Source organism: Myotis myotis, unplaced genomic scaffold (genome assembly GCF_014108235.1).
Source record: "Myotis myotis isolate mMyoMyo1 unplaced genomic scaffold, mMyoMyo1.p scaffold_m19_p_3, whole genome shotgun sequence".
NCBI lineage: Eukaryota > Metazoa > Chordata > Mammalia > Chiroptera > Vespertilionidae > Myotis > Myotis myotis.
Window position 1 is genome coordinate 202,990,446 of NW_023416335.1, and position 22,978 is coordinate 203,013,423.

A 22,978-nucleotide genomic window follows, 5' to 3' on the forward strand; every position below is an offset into this window, starting at 1 on the left:
AGAAAGACTCCACAAATAACAAAGATGAAAAGTCAGGGCCACGCAATTTATAAAGTAAAGGTACAGCAACTGCAGAGGTTTGCTCTGATTGGAAAGGAGATGACGGGCGTGTCACTCTGTGTGGCCAAGCCTTTCCTGAGTCCCGCAGAGACAAGGTTGGCTGATGCTGAAAACAACGCTGGTGACCGTGATGATAACAGCGACCGCTTACGGAGAGCTGTCTTGGTACCAGGCGCCAGGCTACGTATGTTATCCCATTCGACTCTTGCAGTAAATCTCTGTATTCGTTTCCTGCGGCTGCTGTAAAAAAATCGCCACAAGCATGGAGGCTAAAACAACACATTTATTATCTTACAGTTCTGGGAGTCAGAAGTACAGAATCAGTCTCATGGGGCTACAGCCAGGTGTCGGCGGGACAGGTTTCCCCCAGAGGCTGCAGGGAGACTCTGTTTCCTTGCTCCCGGAGGCCACCTGCTTTCCTTGGCTCAGGACCCCTTTCTTGCATTAGTTCAGTTTCTTTTTTAAAAAAAATATGTTTGTATTGATGTCAGAGAGAGGAAGGAAGAGAGAGAGAGAGAGAACTATCCATGATGAGAGAGAACCATTGATTGGCTGCCTCTCACACACGCCCTACTGGGGATTGAGCCTGCAACCCGGGGAATGTGCTCTGTCCTGGAATCCAACCAGTGACCTCCTGGTTCATGGCTTGACACTCAACCACTGAATCACACCGGCTGGGCGCACTAGTTCAACTTCTTGCTTCTGTCTCACTTCTCTACTCCCTCCCTCCTTTGATCTTCTTGCCTCCCTCTTCCTAGGACCCTTGTGACTGCATTTAGGACCCACCTGAATAACTCAAAATAGCCCCTCTTTCCCCAAAATCTTAACTGTGTTACATGCGCAAAGTCCATTTTGCCAGGTAAGGTAGCATGCATAGGTTCTAGGGATCATCACTCAGCCAACCAAAGCTTTTGAAGTGGGTATTGTTACCATCCCATTTCCCCAGGAGATAACTGAGGCTTGACGATTGAAATACCTTGTTCAAGGTCACACAGCTGGAAGGTGCAGCCGGAATCCCAATCTTGGTCAGTCTCTCTAAAGCCAGAGCTTCTAACCTCTGCACTGCAGGGCCCCCAGATGGCTTTGAATTCATGCACTGTTGCCCCCAGGTTCAAGGAAGGGAACCGAAAACCATCAGCTCTCTAAAAACTTTGAGTTTCCAATGGAAGCTCCTCCATCCACCACAGACTAAAATCTCAAGGATGAGGCAGGACTTAAGTCAAACCATAGGTGTGTTCATCTGCCAGGGCTCCCGTAACAAATTAACACAGACTAGGTGTCTCAAACAAAAGGTATTTCTCACAGTGCTAGAGGCTGGAAGTCCAAGTCCCAAGGTGTCAGCCAGTTTGGTTTTTTCTGAGGTCTCTCTCCTTGGCTTGCAGATGCCACCCTCTTGCCACCACTCTCATGTGGGTGCCCCTCTGTGCACACACCCCTGGTGTCTCTGTGTCCTAATCTCTTCTTATAAGGACACCAGTCACACTGAATTCGGTCCCATCCTAATGGCCTCATTTGAATACAGTTACATCCTGAGGTACTGGATGTTAGGGCTTCTACACACAGATTTGGGGGAGGGCAGGTACAATGCAGCCCATATCAACAGGATTGTCTCTGACCTCAGGAACGAGGCAGTTTAGGTGTCTGAGATGAATCCCAGAGGCCTGTGGATGCCCTCGCTCCCAGCTTTCATACTTGGTCCATGATCTTTACCGTCGTGTCTCCAGCTTCAACCACAATGAATGACCTTCCCATCACCCTGGCTTCATGATCCCATTAGTTCCTGATGGCGGCTGTGACACCTCACCACGGACTTGGTGGGTTAAAACAACACACATTTATTCTCATGGAGTCCTGGAGGTCAGTAGTCCAAATCCATTTCAGTGGCCCAAAATGAAGGTGTCAGCAGGGCTGTTTCCTTTCGGAGGCTCTGAGAAAAGAACCCACTTCCTTGCCCTTTCCAGCTTCTAGAGCTGCCTTCCTGGCATTCCTTGGCTTGTGACCCCTTCCTTCATCTTCAAAGTCAGCAGCAGAGCATCGTGCTTCAGCGTCATCCATGTCCAATCACCCTCTGTCTCTCTCTTATAAGGACCCCGGTGGTAGCATTGAGGGTCTACCTGGATGCTCCAGGGTAACCTTCCCTTCTCAAGATCCTTAACTGAATCACACCTGCAGAGTCTCTTTTGCCATCAACATCCACAGGTTCCGGGGAATAGGACCTGATGTCTTTGGGGGCCACTACTCAGCCTACCACGGTGATCCTTCCTCACACATATCCTGGAGTGACGAATAGGATATGCTGCATGTGAAAGTGCTTGGTAAGATGTGAAGGCCTTTTCTGCCTCAGGGCCTTTGCACAGTCTGTTATGGCTGCCTAGAACGTCCATCCTTCTGCACACACATTTGCATATGGCAGATCCTTCGCATCTTAGAGGTTCGGTCACCTCCTCAGAGAGGCCTTCCCACTTCAACCCTGTTTATTGTCTATCCCAGCACCTCGGCACTGATCACGATTTATAATCACTTTGTTACTTGTAACTTTATGTGTTTCTTACCTGTCTCCTTGTAAGACTGCAAACTTTTTGTCCCCATCACTTGCACCTTCACATGCTTCTTCCCATCTTCCCTGTTCCATACACTAGACCAGCGGTCACCAACCGGTGGTCCGTGGAACACTGATGGTCCGTGAGGTCCGAAAAGTTGGCGACCGCTGCACTAGACCCTTCCTAAGCCCCCAGGCAGCTGGCTATGACAATAGAATCAAAGAATTTTGAGTAGGAAGGAACCAAATATACCGAGGGTCAGCCCACTCTTACCCACCATCTGATCTTGTGCATAAAGTATTCCTGGAACACAGCCACGTTCACTCATGAATGCATTTTCTGTGGCTGCTTTCTTACTACAGTGGCAGTGTGGAATCATTGCAACAGAGACAGAATGGCCCATAATCCCAACATATTTACTCTCTGGCTTTTTACAGAAAAGGTCTGCCAACCCCTGAAGCAGACCATCTGGCCCAAATCTACCCACTTTACAGATGAAGTCACTGACAGACAGGCGTTTACAGACCAGAGCCAGAGTCCCACTGTGAGTCCAGATACCAGGACTGGAATTCAGTTCTGCAGAACCCCACACCTCGCTTCTCCCACAGATTATACCCTCCTCCTTAGCACCCAGCCCTCCCCAACCAGAGACGGTCACCCGCAGCACCAGCTCTGTCCTCATGCTTCAGAAAGGCCCCGCTGTGGATGCGCTCAATCTCCTACTTGCATCTGGGCCCAACGACCTTCCTGGGCTCACTTGTTCTCTTGACCCTGCAAGAAGCCATCTAGGCTTCTCCTTCCCTCCGGAGCCTCTGGTCCCACCCCACAGGCCTTCTCTTCGAGCGCCATAGCATTGAATGTGTATCCCCCCTACTCACCCCAGGCCACCTGGTCACAGGGGGATGCTCAAACCTGGCTTGCTCCAGAATTCCCAGAGGAGCTTGTATAGAATACAGATGCCCGGGCCCCCGACCTGTCGAACCGAAACTCTGGGGGTGAAAACAGGGCCTTGGAGGTTTTCACACACTCCCCCATGATTCTGATGTTAAAACAGCCTAAAGGGCCACTTCATTAAGCCATGCGCTCCTCTAGGCTTTAGTCACTCCAGACAACTTCAGAGCCACGTCTGTAGCCAGTGGGACAATGTTCTCTTACAAAACCTATACGGAGAATGCAGTCTTTTTTCCCTTCGGCATTCTTTACCTGCTCAACTCAAGGCCCTGGAATTCTTTCCCATCTCCAGCTCCTCCCAAAGAAACATCACAAGCCCTCCTACTTCTCCCCCTCTGTGTAGACCAGATAAGAAGACTTTTAAATGAGTTGCTGGCAAAGACTTCATGAGCTTCTAAGCTATTGAGGTCAGAGTGACGAAAAGAAGGCAATGTGGGAAGGCGAGAATAGGTACATAGAAAATTCCAGGAGGGGCTGGAACCCTAGGATCCGGGGTACTTATCCTGGTGCTGGCCGGCCGTCTTGGTCAAGGCGTGGCTCTGCAGGCGGCACAGCCTTTTTCTCCTCTTAGGCACTCATTAGGAGTCAGCCGCCTGCCTGCTGCTCAGCATCTCACATGCAAGTCAGCAGCCAAGGGGAGTCTGTGATGGAGTCCCAGCCCCAGGGACTGGGAGTTGTGGGCTGCACTTCAGGGGCACCAGAGGAAAGGCGGGGGGGGGGGGGGGGGGGGGGGGGGGGGGGCTGCCTCTGCAGAGCAGGGGGGGGGGGGGGGGGGGGGCTTGCTGCCTCTGCAGAGCAACCCAGGGGAGTTCTCTCTGAGCACTCGGGGCTGGTTTCAGCAGTGATGGAGACACAGTGCCAAAAATAAGTCCTGCTCACCTAGGACAGTAGACTCCAATTCAATTTTAATTCAGGGTGTGTTTATTGAGTGCCTGATTCGGTTTAGGTGATGGAGAGAATGAGAGGATGAGGGCGACAGCCTACGCCGCAGGCCAATCCAGGCAGAAATAACCTAGGAATCTGCCCCCACAGGTCCCTGGGCCCAGAAACTCAATTTTTTATCCACTTCACCCAGTAAAAAGTGGGTAAATCTTAGTCTGGCTCATGAACAAATATTGATGAAGTGCTTGTGGCCTGCCAGGCACTGTCCTGGGGCTGGGGCTGCACTGATGAACTGAGCACCCCCAGGTCCCTGCCACGTGGAGTCTACGTTCTAATGGGGCATCTGCAAAGCCATGGGGTCAGGCCTGTGCAGTGGAGTCTGCCCTGGGAGGGAGCCAGGTACAGCGGAGTCACCAGGAGGAATGGTGAGGGAGAGGTGGGATTTGAATTGTGTTTTGAAGGCTAAGTGGAGTGTACATTCTGAAAGGGCTGGAGGCCTGTCAGACGGGGGTCTGAGCTGCATGGACAGGACTGAGCATGGCACAACATCAGGGAGGGGTCCATGGCCAGATCAGCTACCCCGGGGGAACAGGTGGATGCTGGGTAACAGTGTGTGCTGGGAAGTTGGGCAAAAGAATGTCGCTACCACATGGGGTTATGGCACGTGGGCTATGCAGTCAAATGACGTGGGTCTGACTCCCAGCTCTCTCAGACTTGCTAACCCTCTGATCCAGGGCATGCTACTTAACCTCAATAAACACCATTCTCCTAATCTAGAAAATAGGCAAAATCATAACTAGCTCGTAGGCTGGTCCTAAGCATTTAGATGAGATCACGAAAGATTTTTTTAAAAGGCTTAGCTGTTTATTATCATTGACATTGGATAACTAGGTCTGGAATCCAGAAAAACTGGAACCCGCTGCCAAAAACTTGGTGGGAAGCTCACAACATCTGCATGCAGTTCGGGATCTGCTGCTTGTAAACCCTTCTGTTTACCACCCCCTCGCTCCCATGGCAACCATGATGGCCTGAGTGGTGGCACCAGGGTGAGGATGAGGCCAGAGAGGCACCTAGAACATATTTGCATGAATGATCTGGCTACTTTGAATTTTGCCCCATTTGCCTCACCCTAATCCCAGCCCTGCTGCGTGGTAAGATACCTTCTTGATCTACACAGTGTGTTTCTCAAAGTGCAGTCCTTGGTCTGCCTAAATCATATCACAGAGCCTGCTTATTAAAATTATATTCCTGGACCCTATGCAGCTAACATCTATGGAGATAGGGCTGGGAATGAGCATTTTAACACACACACACACATACTCACATACCAGGTGATTCCCAAGCCCTCTGGCGATACTTCAGAGCAGAAGTTTCTCGAGTGTGGCCCCCAGCCCAGTAGCATCAGCAGTATCCAGGGATTTGCTAGAAACGCAAATTTTTGGCCATCTCTCCTGACCTACTGAATCCAACACTCTAGGGGTGGGGCCCAGCAATCTGTATTTTAACAAACCCTCCCAATAATTTGGATGCACATTCAGTTCACATGGGGGAGGTTTTAAAAACTGTCCATGAAATCAGAGTCCCGCGCTGGCCGGGTGTCTCAGTTGGTTGGAGTGTCCTCTGGTACACCCAAAGGTCGCAGGTTCGATTCTCGGTTGGGGCGCACTTCTGGGTTGTGGGTTCGATCCAAGGTCGGGGCACTACAGGAGGCAACTAATCCATATTTCTCACATCGATGTTTCTCTCTCCCTCTTTCTCTCTCTCCCACACTCTCTCTAAAATCAATAAATACATATCCATAGGTGAGGATTTAAAAAAAAAAATCAGAGTCCCTCCCTGCGATAGAACTCAGGTATCATCATTTTTCACAAGCCCTGCCACCCCTCCCCAGAAACCCTACTGTGAGGGCCGTTTCTAATAATCAGAGGAAGAAACAGGAAGGTGGCACAAATGTATTCCACTTAGGAAATTACAGTTGGGCCACAGGCATTGCCTCAGCTAATTCTTGCAATAAGTCGGACGCCCCGCTGTGATCCCATTAGCAGGTGAGGAGCCCAGAGCTGCTGGGGTGTGCGGCCAAGCCGCGCCCCTCCCCCCCAGGCCCTCGCTTTGCTGGCTGTGGCTGGCGGCTGCCTGCTGACTTGGCTCTCTGCGCCTTTCCAAGGTGCTAAAGCCCGTTGGCAGCCTGGGGCTCGGGCAGAGCTGAGGCCTGGGAGGGCACCAGAGGGAAGACAGGGAGCCAGCTGGGGATGGGAAGGGAGAGCCAAAGGACGCCTTAACATTGGGGCCAGAACAGGGAGCCCCAAGTACCAATACCCCCCCCCCCCCCCCGCATGAGGGCGGGGGGAGGGGGGTTCTACTAAGCACCAGATCCTGCGCTTGGTGCTTTAAGTGAGTCATCTCCCTTAGGTTCACATGATCTCCGAGGGAGATAACACTCAGAGAATCGCCCCATCGTATCCTTTCACGGTCACTTTATCCTGGGTTTACAGATGAGGAAACTGAGGCCCAAAGGCTCGGGAGAGCCAGCCCCGAAGTCACCGGAGCGGTCGGGATGTCTCCAAAGGCTCTCCCACTTCTCGGGGATTCAGAGGCAGGGCCTCCGGGGAAAGCGGGGTGGGGGGCAGGGGGTGGAGCTGAGCCCGCGCCCCCGCTAACTCTTCTCCTCGCCCCCCCCCCCCCCCGCCCTCCCGCAGGCCTTTCCTCGTTCTGCCGCCACTGATGGAGTGGATCCGGGTGGCCGTGGCGCACGCCGGCCACCGGCGCAGCTTCTCCATGGACAGCGACGACGTCCGCCAAGCGGCCCGGCTGCTGCTGCCCGGCGTGGACTGCGAGCCGCGCCAGCTCAGGTAGGGCCGCCGGGCGGCCGCAGGGAGGGGGCGCCCTTCCCGGACACCGCGTCCCCGCGTCCCCGCATCCCGGGGCGGGGAGACCGCAGGCAGCGCGTGGGCTCCGGGCTCACAGCATCCGCGCCTCCAATCCCAGTCCCGCCGGGCGCTCGCTGGGCGAGCGGATTGTCGCGCTGAGATTGAAGCTCCGCGGGTGTGCATGGCAGCCTGGGATGAACAAGAAGCGAGGTCCGGGGATGGAGGGGACTGGAGCAAGGCTTTGTGGGAACGCTCTGGTTCTGCAATTACCAGATACTGTGTGCCTGAATTGCACCTGTATTCTTCCTGTTCTCTCTCCCTCTCTCGCTGCCTCTCTCTCTGTCCCTCTCTCCACAAGAAGCAAACGATGCCCTTCCTGTAGTTTTCTAGCAAAATCTTGCAGAGGGCAGTTCCTAGCTGGGTGAGGACACACCTCTGCTTCTTCACGTGCACGGCAATTATTTATGGGGCCTCATTTTTTGTCCAAAGCAAACGAAATAAAACAACTCGCTCAGCCCAGTCAAAATATGGTTCCAAATGCAAAAAGCACAGCAATTCAGAGGCGGGGGGGGGGGGGGGGTGTGCACTGCCCTTGTCACCATTTTCAAATCCCCACTGCCCCTCCCATGAGAGACTGCACCTCCTCTGAAGTTCATCTAGCCCGTGGTGTGGCCAGGCAGTAGAGATTGCCACCCTTCCAGGATCTGGTTGGGGTCTGCAAGGAGATGGAGGGTGTGCAGCATAAAACACACAGCCCACCGAAGGCCCAGGGGTGCCCCTGAGCCCCCCAGAACATGCAGGGTGCTGATCCAAGTCATCATTGCTAGTGTTGATGGAATGTGTGCCATGTGCTTGACACTGTTCTAAGTGCTTCGCACAGATTAATTAACACCCACTATTACCCAAACCCTGCAAGGTGGGTACCATTATGCCCATTTTACAGATAAAGAAACTCGGGCACAGGTACGTGAAGTACCACACCTAAGACCACAGGACTAGTAAGTAGTAGAGCCAGGATAGGAGTTCAGGCAGTCCAGACACCTGGGTTCCTATTTGTAACCACTGAGTTGTACTGTTCTCAGGTGTCTGTCTAGGCCAGCAGTTCTCAACCTGTGGGTCATGACCCCTTTGGGGGTCGAACAACCCTTTCACAGGGGTCGCCTAAGACCATCGGAAAACACATATATTATTACATATTGTTTTTGTGATTAATCACTATGCTTGAATTATGTTCGATTTGTAACAATGAAATTGGGGGTCACCGCCACATGAGGAACTGTATTAAAGGGTCGCGGCATTAGGAAGGTTGAGAACCACTGGTCTAGGCAGTTCCTGGCTGTGCCACGATTCCTTACACCGTGTCACCTAAAGTCACAGCAGGTCTTGGGGAAAGGCTGGGAAGCAGTCAGTTATTGAGCACCTACTATGTGAAGTTATCCGTTGCAACAAGAGATTTGTATTCATTACTTGTCTCCTTCAATCCCCAAAGCAGCCTCCTGAGGTGAGTGTGATATTCCCATGTTACAGATCAGGGAGTGGAGGTGCCGGGGAAGAGGTCCTGTGGCTCACAGAGACACCGTGGCTTAAAGGTTAGGAGCCTGGACTCCAGAGTCCCATTGCCTGGGTCCCAATCCCACTGCCATGGCTAATTAGCTGTGCAACCTTGGGCAAGCTAGTTAACCTCTCTGGACCTTAATTCCCCCCCCCCCCCAATACATGGACGTAATAATAGCAGCTCCCCTTGGAGTCTGGTGCAAGCACAAAGTGGGGTCATTAACATGCACCTACAGGCAATGCCAGAAAGGGAGTAAGTACTCACGACCTGCGCTTCCTTGTTAGCTAGCCCTGCCCCAAGTCTGTGTCCCTGACATAGTCATGGAGGCTCATACATAGGCATTGCTTTATAGTCTTAAAGGCTTTTAACCCTTCCTCAGGTGAGCCTCCTAAACAACCAGTGTTGTGATCCAAAAAAAATATATAGTGCTTCCATTTTACAGAGGAAGAAATCAAGGCCCAGCAAGATGAGGTAACTCTCTCAACATCACACAGATATTAGGTGGCAGAGTTTGGAGCTGTATTTCAAACCCAGACATCCAGAGATTACACCCATTTTTCTGGTCCTCTTGGAGGACACTAATCACGCTCTTCCAGATGCTTCTAATCCTTATAATTCCTCAAACTGCACAGGAGCTTCAAGGTTCATCTCCATGTCCCTCCTCCCACGTGGAGCTTCTGCTGCATGTCTAGTGCTCAGGTGTGTGTCATTCTGACGGCCACACCAAGAGGTCGGTTTCAGCATTGTCCAGTTTGAGGCCTCAGCGCGGGGGTTCCGGGGACGGGGGTGATCTGGCAGGCCAGTGTGCGATCACTCAGATCCGGGAGACAAAGAAGTCAGTCCCATGTGAGTTTCTAGGCTATTTTTGGTCATTTATCTCTCAATTCTTGACTCATTTGTCTCCAGAAGGATCATTTGTGTGTAGAGAATATACTAATTGATTGTTCCAGCTCAGTTTTCAAGTTCAGAGATCATTTTCAAAGAGAAAACGAAAACATAGTATTTCATTAGCTTTCCTAAATAATAAGTATAAACTTCCAAGTTCCATTTAACAGCACGTGAAAGGATGAATTCGGGTTTTCTTTTAAAGAGTACCTATTTTTTTAGTCTACACAACATATAGATACATCTGTACCTATATTTCCCAGGCTCATCTAATGCGATGTGAAGTAGGAATTACTGTCTCCAGTTTGCAGGTAACAGGATCAAAGAAGTCTTGTGCATTCCATATTCCCTTCTTACTCTGAGCCTTGCACTAACTGTCTTCATGGTATTTCCCCATTTTACAGATAGGGAAGCTGAGGCTAATTGAGGTGGTGGAACTTGTCCAGGTCACACAGCTACTGTGAGGCAGATAAGGTCTAGAATGGAGGTCTTGGCAAATGGAGGTAAAAACACAGTCTCTTTGTCTCTCGACCCTCCCAGACATTCAACTTCCAAGTTGCCAGACTGGCTCCTAGTTCTGAGTCAGTCAGAGCTGAGCTCCTTTTTCTAAATAAACAGCCCTAGAAAAGTGGGGGTAGTTTGGCAGTCTAACAGGTGCAGGAACTTGGAACTTGGTGTTGGCCAGCCGGAGTGTCAGTGACAGTTAACACGTATCATTACCTGCCGGCTGTCGGAGGGACAGAGAGAGCAGAGTCAGGGATTCCCAGGTCTGACGCTAGTGCTGCCACTGATTTTCAGAGTGACCTTGGGGGAAGGCTGTGGGAATTCCGCTTTGGTCTTTATTCGGCTACAGGAAGTCCTCACCATGGTGACCAGGTTCATTCAAAAGGAATCCATTTGATGCGGCTGCAATTTGTAAGGGGTAGCCCATTTATTCTTCCTTAAAGTATCAGATGATCTAAACCTGGGAAATGCGGCCTTGTTTTCCCCTGTCTTTTGGGAGGTGGAGAAAAATAAGGGAAAGAACAAATAATACACTCTGGCAGGGTTTGCACTTTTTTTCCCTTTAATTGGTTTTAAAACATTTTAGACATTTAAAGAGTAAATACTGTTGTTTTTCTCATATTTGTAAGAGGCAGGTTTTTTACTCCAAAATGAGGCTGTGTTCAAATAGCAGTAGTAAGGGGGTATTCCCAGATCCTCTCTTAGCTGATAAATGGTACCTACCCACGGGATTTGGGGGTTGTTAGAGCCACAAGCTCCCTCCAGGAAATGGCTCATCTTTTTGCAGGTGTTTCTTAAATTCAAACCAGACTTTGAGCTGTCCCAGGTGGATACGTTTGGAGATGGTAAGGTACAAAGGGTGTTCGGATGGGACTCAGGAGACCTGGGTCATTGTGTCCATTCCCTTGCTCTTTCGTTATATGTACTGAGCACCTAGTAAGGACCAAACCCCACACTAGAGGCTGTCACCTGGGTCTACTGCTTTCTGGAAGGTGACCTTGGGCAAGTCACTCCACCCACCTCACACCCTGTAAAGATGCGAGTGACAACTTCTTCATGGGATGAGGACCCTTGTGCAGAGGGCCGTGTGTGAATTTAATGAATTGCTTCACTGTTTGATCTGCAACTTTTAACCCTTCTCAGGTCTCCTGGCCAGGGGTTCATGGAAGAGACTGGGGGTGGGAGACAGGTCTTAAGCCACATCCCTGCCAGCCGTTTCCCCAGGTCACATCCAACTCGACCCCTGGGTTCAGACCTGGGGCCTCTGGCTCTCTCCCTAAGACGGCCACCTGCAGAGGCGGAGCACCGGGGCCTGGGCCTGGCTCTGTGGGGCCCTGGAAGGCTCCCAGGCTCTCCAGTCGGAGCCACTGTCTCCTCTCCCCTTGAGTGCCCTTGTCCTTGGCTGGCCCTGGACAAGTCCCGCAGCTCCCCACGCTGCTCCGGCTGGGCTGCCACACATGTGCACACGGACACCAGCCCATCTTCACCTCCACAGACGTGCAGGCCACACTGCAGGTCCCTGGTGACCCCCCTGGGACGGCCGCCTGCCTCCCTGCCCTATGTCAGTGCATTAGCGCCTCCTGGAAGACAGGAAAAGTCCCTCTCCCTGATCCCAGGAGAGCCACTTTGGGGCTCAGCCATCCTCCCCTAGCAGTGCCAGGGCCAGGCCAGGGAGCCTGTGCCAGGAGCCGAGCTGGCAAGGAGCCCTGCACTCCTCGGGCTCTTACCCAGCACCTGCTGTGTGGCTGACCTGCTACGAGTTAGCTTGGGGGAAGGGAGGGGGCAGGCAGAGGGGTTGCAGTAATTACAGAAAAAGTCTGGTAAATGCTCTACTATAAATGCAGTCAACATCTAGGTCTGGGAGAGCTAGAAATGCAAGGGGTACTGTTGGATCTGAATCCTGCAGAATAAACAGATTCAGCAGATAGAGAAGGTAAAGAGAGGAGGGGAAGAGGGAGAGCCTTAGAAAAAGAAGTCTGCACAGAGGGAACCGCCTATACAAAGACCTCAAGGTGGGGATGTGTGTTGAAAGAAATATAAGGATTTCAAACCCAGAGCATGGAGTTCAACCAACACGGCTCTGAGTGTGTGGCCAGGCCCTGGCCTAAATTCATCCGGGAGGGTCTTTCCTGCCACACCCAGGAATTCTGCCTGGTTCTGTGGGAGGTGGGAGCATCTCAGATTACTAAGCAGAGAATTGACGTGAGATTTGTATTTTAGAAAGAGGTTCTAGGGGTGGCATGGAAAGTGGGCAGGGACGGGGCCTGGAGTCCAGAAGCTGTGGCAGGAATCCGGGTGAGAGCTGAGTGCCTGGGTGTTTTTCAGCATCGAGAAGGGTTCAGGAATCTGGAGAAGGGGCTGCGAGTAAATTAATAAAGAAACTAGACATGAAATATAAATCTGGAAGGCATTTTGGGGAGCCAGAGGAGACCTAGCTTCAGTAACCAAGTTCTCTGAATCTCTGGACCCCTCGCTTTTTATTAACACAAATTGCCCTAAAGCAAAGCAGATATACATATCAAAGGTAAGGTTTGGTATACAGTAGGCATTGTCAGGTTGGGGGAACTGCCTTTGGCTGTCAGGCAGCAGCCAATAATATATGCAAATCTTTAGGTTTGGGGAAATGCTTTCAGCTATTGCAGCAGGCAATATGTATCTTCAGCCCTGCTAAAGCCTCAAGGTCCACCAGCCTTTTAATGAACTTCTTGCATTTATGACCTGCTGGAATTAGCCCCCAGCAGCTGAGGACAGCTGACTAAGGCAGAAGCAGTGGGGACAGGGATGGGGAGGATGCTAGAGAAACAGAGGAGGTGCAAGCAGCGGGACTTGGTGGTGGATGTGGAGGGGCGAGGGAGGAGGCAGGGCAGGGAAGAGAGGATATGGGGAGTCAGTGTTTTATGGGTACATATAATTGTGTTACAGATGAATGTTTAGATTGGGGGGCACTGAATATATTTTACCACACTTTTTTTTTTTTTTTAAATATATTTTATTGATTTTCCACAGAGAGGAAGGGAGAGAGACAGAGAGCCAGAAACATCGATGAGAGAGAAACATCGATCAGCTGCCTCCTGCACATCCCCCACTGGGGATGTGCCCGCAACCCAGGCACATGCCCTTGACCGGAATCGAACCCGGGACCCCCCAGTCCGCAGGCCGACACTCCATCCACTGAGCCAAACCGGCCTCGGCATACCACACTTTTTTTTAATTGAATTTATTAGGGGAAATTTTTTTTAAATGGCCCTGGTGTGTTATCAAGTGAAAAAAAGATTACACAGAATAGTATATAAGGTGTCACTCTTGTGTGAAATAGAAGCGTGTTCATTTGCTGTCCATACTTACACTGTCTTCAGGAGTGGAACTGTGAAACTGATAACCAGGGTGAACCTGAGAAGGGGAATTGGAAAACTGGGTGTATTGGTCTCCTAGGGCTGCTCTAACAACGTACCACAGACCGGATGGCTGGAAACAACAGACATTTGTTGTCTTACGGTTCAGGAGGCTAGAAGTTCAAAATCAAGGTGTCAGCAGGGCCACACTCCCTTGAAAGCCTCTCAGAAAGGATCCTTCCTTGACTCTTCCTGCTTCCAGTAGCCTCAGACATTCCTTAGCTTGTGGTCGCATCACTCCAGGCTCTGCCTCCTTCTTCACATGGCCTTCGTCTCTCTGTGTCTCAATCCAAATTTCCATTTCTTACAAAAACACCAGTCATATTGGATTAGGACCCACCCTAATGACCTCCTCTTAATTTGATTATATCTACAAAGACTCCATTTCAAAATAAAGTACATTTACAGGTATGGTGGAGAAGGGATGGGCTAGGATCTCAACATATCTTTCGATGGGACATCATTCAACCCATCACACTAGGGACAGAGATGGGAGGGGACCTTACTTGACCTTTGGATGTTGTAGCATGTACATGAGCTACCTATTTGCCTTACCAAGTTTTTGTGTTAAAAAGTGACTCTGAGGTTTCTGCCTTGGGAGACTGTATAACTAGGGATGCTTTTAACAAGTACAGGACAAGGACAATGCGGGAGAAGTAATCATGGGTTCAGTTTTGAAAGTGTTGAGTGCAAGATGCTGTCCCAGTTGGTTGTCCATGGAAATGAGAGAGTCCGTGTCTGCTTCTCCATCCTGAGAGTTGCCAGGGAATTAAGTGCTCGCCATACCGTCTAATGAGAGAGGAAGCTGAGCACAGTGGTGAGGAGTACAGGCCTTATGGCCCACCTGCCTGGGTTCAAATCCTTGTGTGACCTTAGGCAAGTCAGTCACCCCTCTGGGCCTCAGTTTCTGTATCTGTAAAATGGGGACAATAATATGCCTACCTCATATGGTTGTGGGAAGAATTAAGTACAGTAGTGTCTGTAAACCGTCTAGCACCATGTAGTATGTAAACCAGGTAGCATGCTGTCTCTACTACTATGACACACTATTGTCTCATAGTAAATGCACATTATATATTAGTGATTATTCCTATTCCCCACCTCTTTGCCCCACCCACCAAGAGCTCAGAGCCTCCTGGTTGTCAAAAATAATGGGCTCAACTTCCTGTGAGAGAGGGGAAAGCACTGTCTTGCCGAGGTAAGGTGTCCAGCCTCGGGGATATGCTCTGCAGCCCGGCCGAGGTCAGGCATGTTTTGCCTCTTCTTCCACTGCCATGAGTCAGTCTCAGGGATGCAGGGAGAATCAACCAGCGCTGACTGGCTGGGGACCACTGACCCCACACCAGTGACTCAGAGTTCTTCTGGATGACTCAAGTTTTCTGTTTTCTCTGAAGTAGACGCAAATATGGCCCCTGATTAGGTCAAGTGAGCAGAGGTTAGGGGGCATAGAATATTCCAGAAGAAACTGTCACAGCCTGGACTTAATCTCAGACAGTTGGCCTCCTTCTCTCTTTAGGGCTGGCACAGAAATAAGTTTCCTTGGCCACGGGGCCTACTACAGAGCCTGGCACATAGTTGGGCCCAATAAATATTTGTTGAATGAATGATGCAAAGGGTTATTACTAAGTGTGTTGGTGATCATGTAGGTAAACAGAGTAAGACTTTTCCTGGACTAATTCAGATGTAAAAAGGCTTCAACGTGGAGACAGGCAGGTAAGATTCAGGCATGGGACTCGGAAGAAAGGTCTTCACTGAAGAGGCCTTTGGGGGAAATGCTGGTAAACAGGTGGTCTTTGAAATCATGAGTGTGGGTGAGATTGCCTGGGGGAGGGACTGATGAAGAGGTCATCATGAGCCTAAGGAAGAGGGGCCCAGGTCAGAGAAAAGTGAGGTAACAGAAAGCTGGAGGGATCACAGAATCCCAGACTGCCATGCCAACAGAAGAGACGCCAACAGAAAGGAGGCCCTGGACTTGGCAGTGAGGGAGCCGTCAGCGCCCTTCACAGCAGCAGTTCCCACAGCTTGCTGTGGGTGGGAACCAGATTGCAGGCGGCAGACAGTTTGCCAACACTTGGAATTTGTTCTGAGCTTCCAAAGTGTTAAAAGCAAAACAGAAACACATTGGATGCTTACAGCAACATAGAGAACTACATCTTAAATGGCATTCGGGGCTCAGTTCCAAATCAGGGCTTCCAATTCAGGCTGGCAGGTTGAGTGTGTGTCGTTTGCCATATGGGATTTGCTTCCAGAGGAGTGGGGATTGGGGGGGGGAGGGGGAGAGGCACTCTTAAATCTGTTAAATTTCTGCCCAGGGTGTTTATTTACTCATCTGCCAGCAAACCTCCTAAACTCTAATTAAAAATATTACTTATGCCCGGCTGATGTGGCTCAGTGGTTGAGCATCGACCTATAAACCAGGAGGTCACAATTCGGTTCCCAGTTGGTGCACATGCCCAGGTTGGGGGCTCGATCCCCAGCAGAGGGCATGCAGGGGGCAGCCAATCAATGATTCTCTCATCATTGATTTTTCTCTCTCTCCCTATCTCTCCCTCCTTCCTCTCTGAAATCAATAAAATTATCTTCCCTTAGCAAAGGGCTTAGGCAGTGGCTCTCAACCTTCCTAATGCCACGACCCTTTAATACAGTTCCTCATGTTGTGGTGACCCCCAATTTCATTGTTACTAATTGAACATAATTAAAGCATAGTGATTAATCACAAAAATAATATGTAATTATATATGTGTTTTCTGATGGTCTTAGACGACCCCTGTGAAAGGGTCGTTCGGCCCCCAAAGGGTCACGACCCACAGGTTGAGAACCGCTGGTTTAGGGTAACAGGGAAGGCATGAGTCCCATCTTTCAAAAAGTTTTGGTCATCACAAGTGAACTTACCCTCCATCGGGTCATTAAACTGCCCTAGGAAAGGTTAAGGACCATCAGCCTGGGTGATCGCCAAAGTCCTTCCTAGCTCTAAAGATTATTCCATTGTGTGATCTGATGTCGGATATGCAAATACAATGACACTTTTACCTGTGGGGGAAACTGAGGCATGTAGACAGCAAAGGAAATAAGTGGAGCTTTGGTCCATGCCTTCTCCTGTATCTTTTTTTTTTTTTTTAAATATATTTTATTGATTTTTTTACAGAGAGGAAGGGAGAGAGATAGAGATCTAGAAACATCGATGAGAGAGAAACATCGATCAGCTGCCTCCTGCACACCTCCCACTGGGGATGTGCCCGCAACCAAGGCACATGCCCCCGGCCGGAATTGAACCTGGGACCCCTCAGTCCGCAGGCCGATGCTCTATCCACTGAGCCAAACCGGCCAGGGCATTCTCCTGTATCTTACAAGATGATACCGGGAACAAATAGTTGAGAGAATGCATGGGCCAGAACTGTCCCGGGTGCATCTCACACCCAGTTCCATTTAGTTGTCCTCCAACCATATGAGGAGCTTTATTTTCTGTTTCCTGGGGCTCCAGGAGGTTAGGGGGCCTGCACGTGGGTCACATGGAGAATGTGCCCCGTCTTGGACTTGAACCCAGTCTGTCTGACTCAATGGCCCAAGTTCTCTCTACTGAAACAGTAGCTCCAATCAAAGAATCAGCATTGAAAATGTGAAGGTCACTTCTGAACAAGGTCCACAGGCTCATCTTGAAAGACTCAGCCCACAGCCTGAGGTGGTCTGAGGAAGTCAGATCATGGCAGCCCTTGTGTCAATCTAGCATTCTCACCATTGTCCAGTGGCCAAGATCCCTGCAAAGACTTAACATAGAAATATTCTGAGAAATATGTGAAAAGGGCTCAAGCTCCCTAGTAATGCTGGAAATGCTATCAGAACCACACCCAGCATGCATTTCAAACGCATTAGATTGAAGTCTGACATCAGAGTTGAGCAAAGATAGAGAATAGTGGGGACTCTCCAACATCACTGGAGGGGATTCCGAATCCTCTTCCAAGTAAACTTGAAAACACCCAATTGTATTCGCAGGCCTATGCCCTGGAAAAACTCTTCCATATGGAAATAAAGAGACACGTACAAAGATGTTCATAGATGCAGTATTTGTAATAGCAAACCAAATAAAAAGAAAAAGGAGAGAAGCTGTCTGTATACAGGAGAATAGATAAATTACGGTATGTTCATACTTGGAATACCAAGTAACAATGAAAATAATTGAACTAGATCTACATGCCATTACACAGCTAAATCCCAGAAACATAATATTGTGCAGGAAAAAAAGCAGGTTGAGGCAGGATTGGTGTAATATGCCAACATTTACATGCAAGACAGTCAATGAATTATTAGGAATCCATAAAAACAGCAAAAAGTGTAAAGCGTGCCTAGGGACGATAAAGGTCAAGTTCAGGAGAGATGGTAATCTCAGGAAGGTAGAAGGGAGAATGGAGTCAGGAAGGATGCACAGAAGCCTTTACACCTGTAACGCTTTTTTTTTTTTCAGGTGGGTTGGGTGCCGAGCATGTAGTGGTCACTGTTTTACTCTATATTTTATGTGTCCCTCAAATAATTTAGTAACAATCAAAGTTATTTAGTTGGCGTTGGCAACAGCACATTCAGAAGTCCAGTCCCGGGATATTAATAAGCATTATTTAAATAATTGTTAAGTGGTTCAATAAATGTGGGAAACACTGGCTTAAATAAAATTAATTAGGCTTTTTTAAAAAAATTAGTGCTTTTAACATCCTGTGTTTCTTGTAAATCCCAAAGCGAATGTTATCCTGTTGGAATCTTTTATCAGAGATCAGGGGTCTGTTATCTATTTTTGTAAAGAAAGTTGTCTGAGTAAATAGCCACGCCCACGTGGTTAGTATTGTTTATGCTGCTTTTCACTCTACAGAGGCAGAGTTGAGTTATGACAGAGACTGTAGGGCCCACAAAGCCTAAAATATTTCCTATTTGGCCCTTTGCGGGGGAAAAATTTGCAGACCTGTCATAGGGCATTTATGAGGCTGATGTTTCTGGGAATGTATTTGGGGATGATAACATGAGAACTTTGCCCTTGCACCTCAGGAACTGTATGTTTATTTGTGAAAACTGTTATTAAGAACACCATCAGTTCTTTCTGGAATTCCTTGCAAGATGGTGTGTGTATGTGTTCATCTTTGAATCTCCGGCACCTAGCACAATAGCCAGCAGGTACTTCGCGATTCCTGTGTGCTTCACTGAATTGATTTCAATTTAAAACCCATTTGTGAAATGGATTAACTAGGATATGGATTCATTGGCTATAACAGACATGCAGAATACCTGTGGCGTGGAGAAGATAGGAGTTTAAAATCCCCCCTCATGTAACAATCCGGGTCTAAGCAGTCCTGGGCTGTTATGGAACTCCAGGTCAGGGACCCAGGGGCCTGACCCTTGTTGCTCTGCCGTCCCTCAAGTGACACCTTCCTCTGTGTGGCCCAATCTGGCTGACCCCACCCGCCAGGACCACATCTATCTAGTGAGGAGAGGGAACGTAGAAGGGTATGCATGCTCCAGAGACTGCATACATAATTTCCCCTCACTCCCTATTGGTCAGCACTTAATCATGTAGTCATGTCTAGCTGCAAGGGAACCTGGGAAATGTAGTCTTTACCTAGATAGCCATGTACCCAGCTAAAATTCAGGTCCTACAATACATAAAGGAGATAAAGGATTCTGGAGGACAACCACCAGTCTCTGCTAAAAAGAGATATGCATTAAGGACTTGTCAAAATCAGGGTGACTCCTTTTTCTAAGGAAAAGTCTTCTTTTCAACTCTTGAAATAAGCCATGATGCCAAATCCAGAGATATGTAACGTTGCTTCATTATTTCTGCTCAAAATAACATGACAACAGTCAAACATGAGTACACCTAATTTCAGTCTCCTGGGTGTTTGCAGCCCTTGCATTTGAAATAAATCTTTTTTTCCTCCTACATATTTGAACAGACCCAGAATTCTATTGTGGGAGAAGGCCAACACAGTAGCTTGTGCCACTAATGGGGCATATATATACACACAAGCCTAAGCGACCGTTATGACCGGACGACCAGACAACTGGCTGGTAGGCTATGACGCGCACTGACCACCAGGGGGCAGATGCTCAATGCAGGAGCTGCCCCCTGGTGGTCAGTGCGCTTCCACAGCCAACTTCCTGCGGCTCCTTCCCCCTCCCCCCCACCCCCACCCCCACCCCCACCCCCAGCCGCCCCGATCGGGACTGGGCAAGATGGCCCAATCAGCCCTGATCACCTGCCAGGCTGAGGTACCCCACCCATGCATGAATTTGTGCACCAGGCCTCCAGTTTACTGATAAGGAAAAGAAAGGTTCCAGGCCTGTTAGGATCTCACACAAAGCACAAACAATTGGCCAGGAAGAGGATGTGGAATCACCTTTTGTTCACTTTATCTGAGGCCGGTTTAATGAGCTGGCTCTTTTCTGTACTTTAGTGGTGGCATGAAACAGCAAGTGGGCACAATCTTCGGACAAACGTTTCTCCTAGGAACTTTGCAAGCATTACATGTTCCATTTGCTGCAATAGTATAATTTTTTTCTTAGAAAGCTGCATGGAGATCTTGGTGTAATTTGCTTCGATACAAAAGTCTCAATTTGTTCATCTTTTTTATACACCAAAGAAAAGGAAAAGCATCAATCGGGGGACGTGAAGCCTGTGCGAGGGAATTTGGCTTTTGAGGGAAAATATGCTGAGAAGAGAGCGGGGGGTCAGGGGGCCCTGTATCCAAGTCAGGCCCACAATAAGCCATTTCACGATTCATTTCTGAAGGCACCATTTTATTGTCACGCTTACAGAATCCTGTAATGGGAACTGCTTCATATATAAAAGATGATGCAAAAAAATTTTATTACCCTCCACTAGGGTTTCTCAACCTCAGCACTATTGGCATTGGGGTGGAATCATTCTTTGGAGCGAGGGCTGTCCTGTATATTGTAGAATATTTAGTAGCATCTCCCTAGTTGTGACAACCAAAAGTGTCTCCAGACATTGGCAAATGTCTCTGGGTGACAAAATCACCCCTGGTTGAGAATCACTGCCCTACACAAGCCTAAGGGTATCCACAAAGAGACTTGCTAAGTGACTCAAAGACACAGATTCTGCTCCGAAATGCATCTGTGGCCCCTCCGTTGGGTTACCCCTTCCCACGCTTCCAGTTTCCTGGTCTGAAGGTCAGGATTGAGCTGAGTGCTTTCTTTCAGCGCCAACTGCCTGGGATTCCGAGAGTCCGAAGCTGCTCTATTGCACTTGTCTCTCAGAACAACTTGAAGGAAAGCAGGATGCGGAGGAGAGGATGTGGAGTGAGGGGCACACCGTGCATGCAGGCAGGAAGGTGGTGGGGCAAGGTGCCCGTGGAGTGGGTGGCAGGCCTTGTTGGCTGGAATGGTGAGAAAGAAGAGATGGTTGAGAGATGGGGAACTTTCCAGGAGGGCAATTGCAAGAGGGCCTTGAGTTTGAAGACCATGGTTGGGAATGTATATTTGTTTGGCACCCAGTGCAGTTCCTGGCATCTAGTACTCACCCAGGCAGCGGTTGAATAGAATCTCTGTGACCATGAAGGACTTTGGTGGCACAGAGAGGCAGTGGAGTGGGTGGTAAGAGCAGGGATCCAGGTTCAGATCTCAGTTCTGCTTGCAGGCTGTGCGACCTGGGACACATTTCTGAGCCTCTTTGTGCTGCAGTTTCCTCTTCTGAAAGATGAGGATAACTTTTCTAGGATCAGAGTAAGGATTAGATAATATCATATACATGAATGAGTGTCAGTGTGTATGTGTGTGTGCGTGCGCATGTGTGTGTGCATGTGTGTATTATATATAGATATATTCTAATTAAACGTATACTAGAGGCCCAGTGCACGAAATTTGTGCACAGGTGGGGTCCCTAGGCCTGGCTGGTGATCAGCACCAATCGGGGCCAGGCCGATCAGGGCCGGGCCGGAGAGGAGGCAATGGTCACCAGGCCGGGCACGGAAGGAACGGATGCCGGATGCCACCACCGCCATTGTCGGCATCCCACCACCACACAGTTCCACGCCTCCCCTCCTCCTTCCCTCGCTGCTGTGCCACCACCGCAGCGGGCAGGCGGCAGGCCAGTTGGGGCCTGCCAGCCGGGGAGAGGGTTAGGGCACAGGAGGTTGGCCACACTGGGGATCAAGGCCACAACCCAGGCATGTGCCCTGACCATGAATCGATGTGACCTTCTGGTTCATAGGTCAATGCTCAACCACTGAGCCACGCTGGCCAGGCACTGCTGTCCCATTTTATAGATGCGGACGTGGAAGCCTAGAGAGAGCTGGGGCTCCTTGCCCGAGGTATTACTTCAAGGGAATGTGCTGGGTTGGCTTACGCTTCCACATGAGTAGTTCTTCCCGCCGCCCTTCAGTGAGTGTCTGAGCCCAGGTAAAGGAAGCCAACATTGCTGTCTGCTCCGGGATTTCATCAATCTCTCCCGTCAGCCCCCAGAGGTAGGAGAGGCTGGCAACTTGATCCTTAATTACTGTTTTGCATGAATGTTGTGCTCTCATTTTTCTCCCCTAGGCAACTGCATTTTCAATTACATAGTCACCTGTGTAGTCAAACAGCTTGCTTCATATCCTTCTCCGTGACAGCCTGGGAGGGCAGGGCCCACGTCGGGCTCTCATGCTGCTGGGCCCAGTGCCCGGCCTGTAGCTGGTGCTCATTGAATGGGTATGTGGGAATGAATGGATCATGGCACTTTCCTGTGCCTCTAAGCTTCTCTGGGCAGAAACCTCATCCCCTTGGCCTCTGTGTGTCCCCAGTGTGTGCCACATGGAAGCAATTCGATAATGTTGGGTTCTGTGGGGCTGGGACCCTGGGGGGTCTTATTTAAGCCTGGACTTTGAGATGACACAGGTCTGGATTGAAATGGAAGGAGAAGGAGCCCAGCGATTTTAGGGCGAGATTACTTAGCCCCTCTTGGGCTCTGTTTCCTCACCTGTGAAATGGGGATGCTGAAACCGGCCTTTTGGGGTTCCCGTGAAGGTTTAAGCAAGATGGGAGCATGGGCTCAGGAGTCAGACTGTCTGGATTGAATGCCAGCTCCACCCCCTGCGGGTTGTGTGACCTTGGCCAAGTGAGGTGACCTCTATGCCTCAGGTTTTCATCTGTGACATGAAGAGAACAGGGCCCAATGCATGGGGTTATTTGGAGGATGAGATGGGTTGTTACATGGGAAATGCTTAGCACATGGAAAGCTATTGATAAGTGCCAGGTATTAGTAGAAGTAGTAGTAGCAGTAGTAGTAGTAGTAGTAGTAGTAGTAGTAACTAGAGCAGGGGTGGGCAAACTTTTTGGCTCGAGGGCTACAATGGGTTCTTAAAGTGGACC

The 22,978-nt window shown here is 49.6% G+C and overlaps 1 protein-coding gene across 12 annotated transcripts in view; it reads left to right on the forward strand.

Moving 5' to 3' along the window:
- BTBD11 (BTB domain containing 11) overlaps positions 1-22,978 on the forward strand; it is a 261,870-nt gene that overhangs the window by 186,322 nt on the left and 52,570 nt on the right. For 10 of the 12 annotated variants that reach the window (XR_004965706.1, XR_004965708.1, XR_004965707.1 and 7 more), the window contains exon 4: positions 7,130-7,282. The exons of 1 other annotated variant lie outside the window; for it this stretch is intronic. Coding sequence is in view for 8 of the 11 variants with exons in the window: in XM_036296936.1 (XP_036152829.1) it covers positions 7,130-7,282 (153 nt within the window). In the remaining 3 variants the exon portion in view is untranslated. Of the gene's footprint in view, positions 1-6,910; positions 7,027-7,129; positions 7,283-22,978 lie in introns of those variants that run through there. One more of the 12 variants, XM_036296945.1, reaches the window with a different exon arrangement.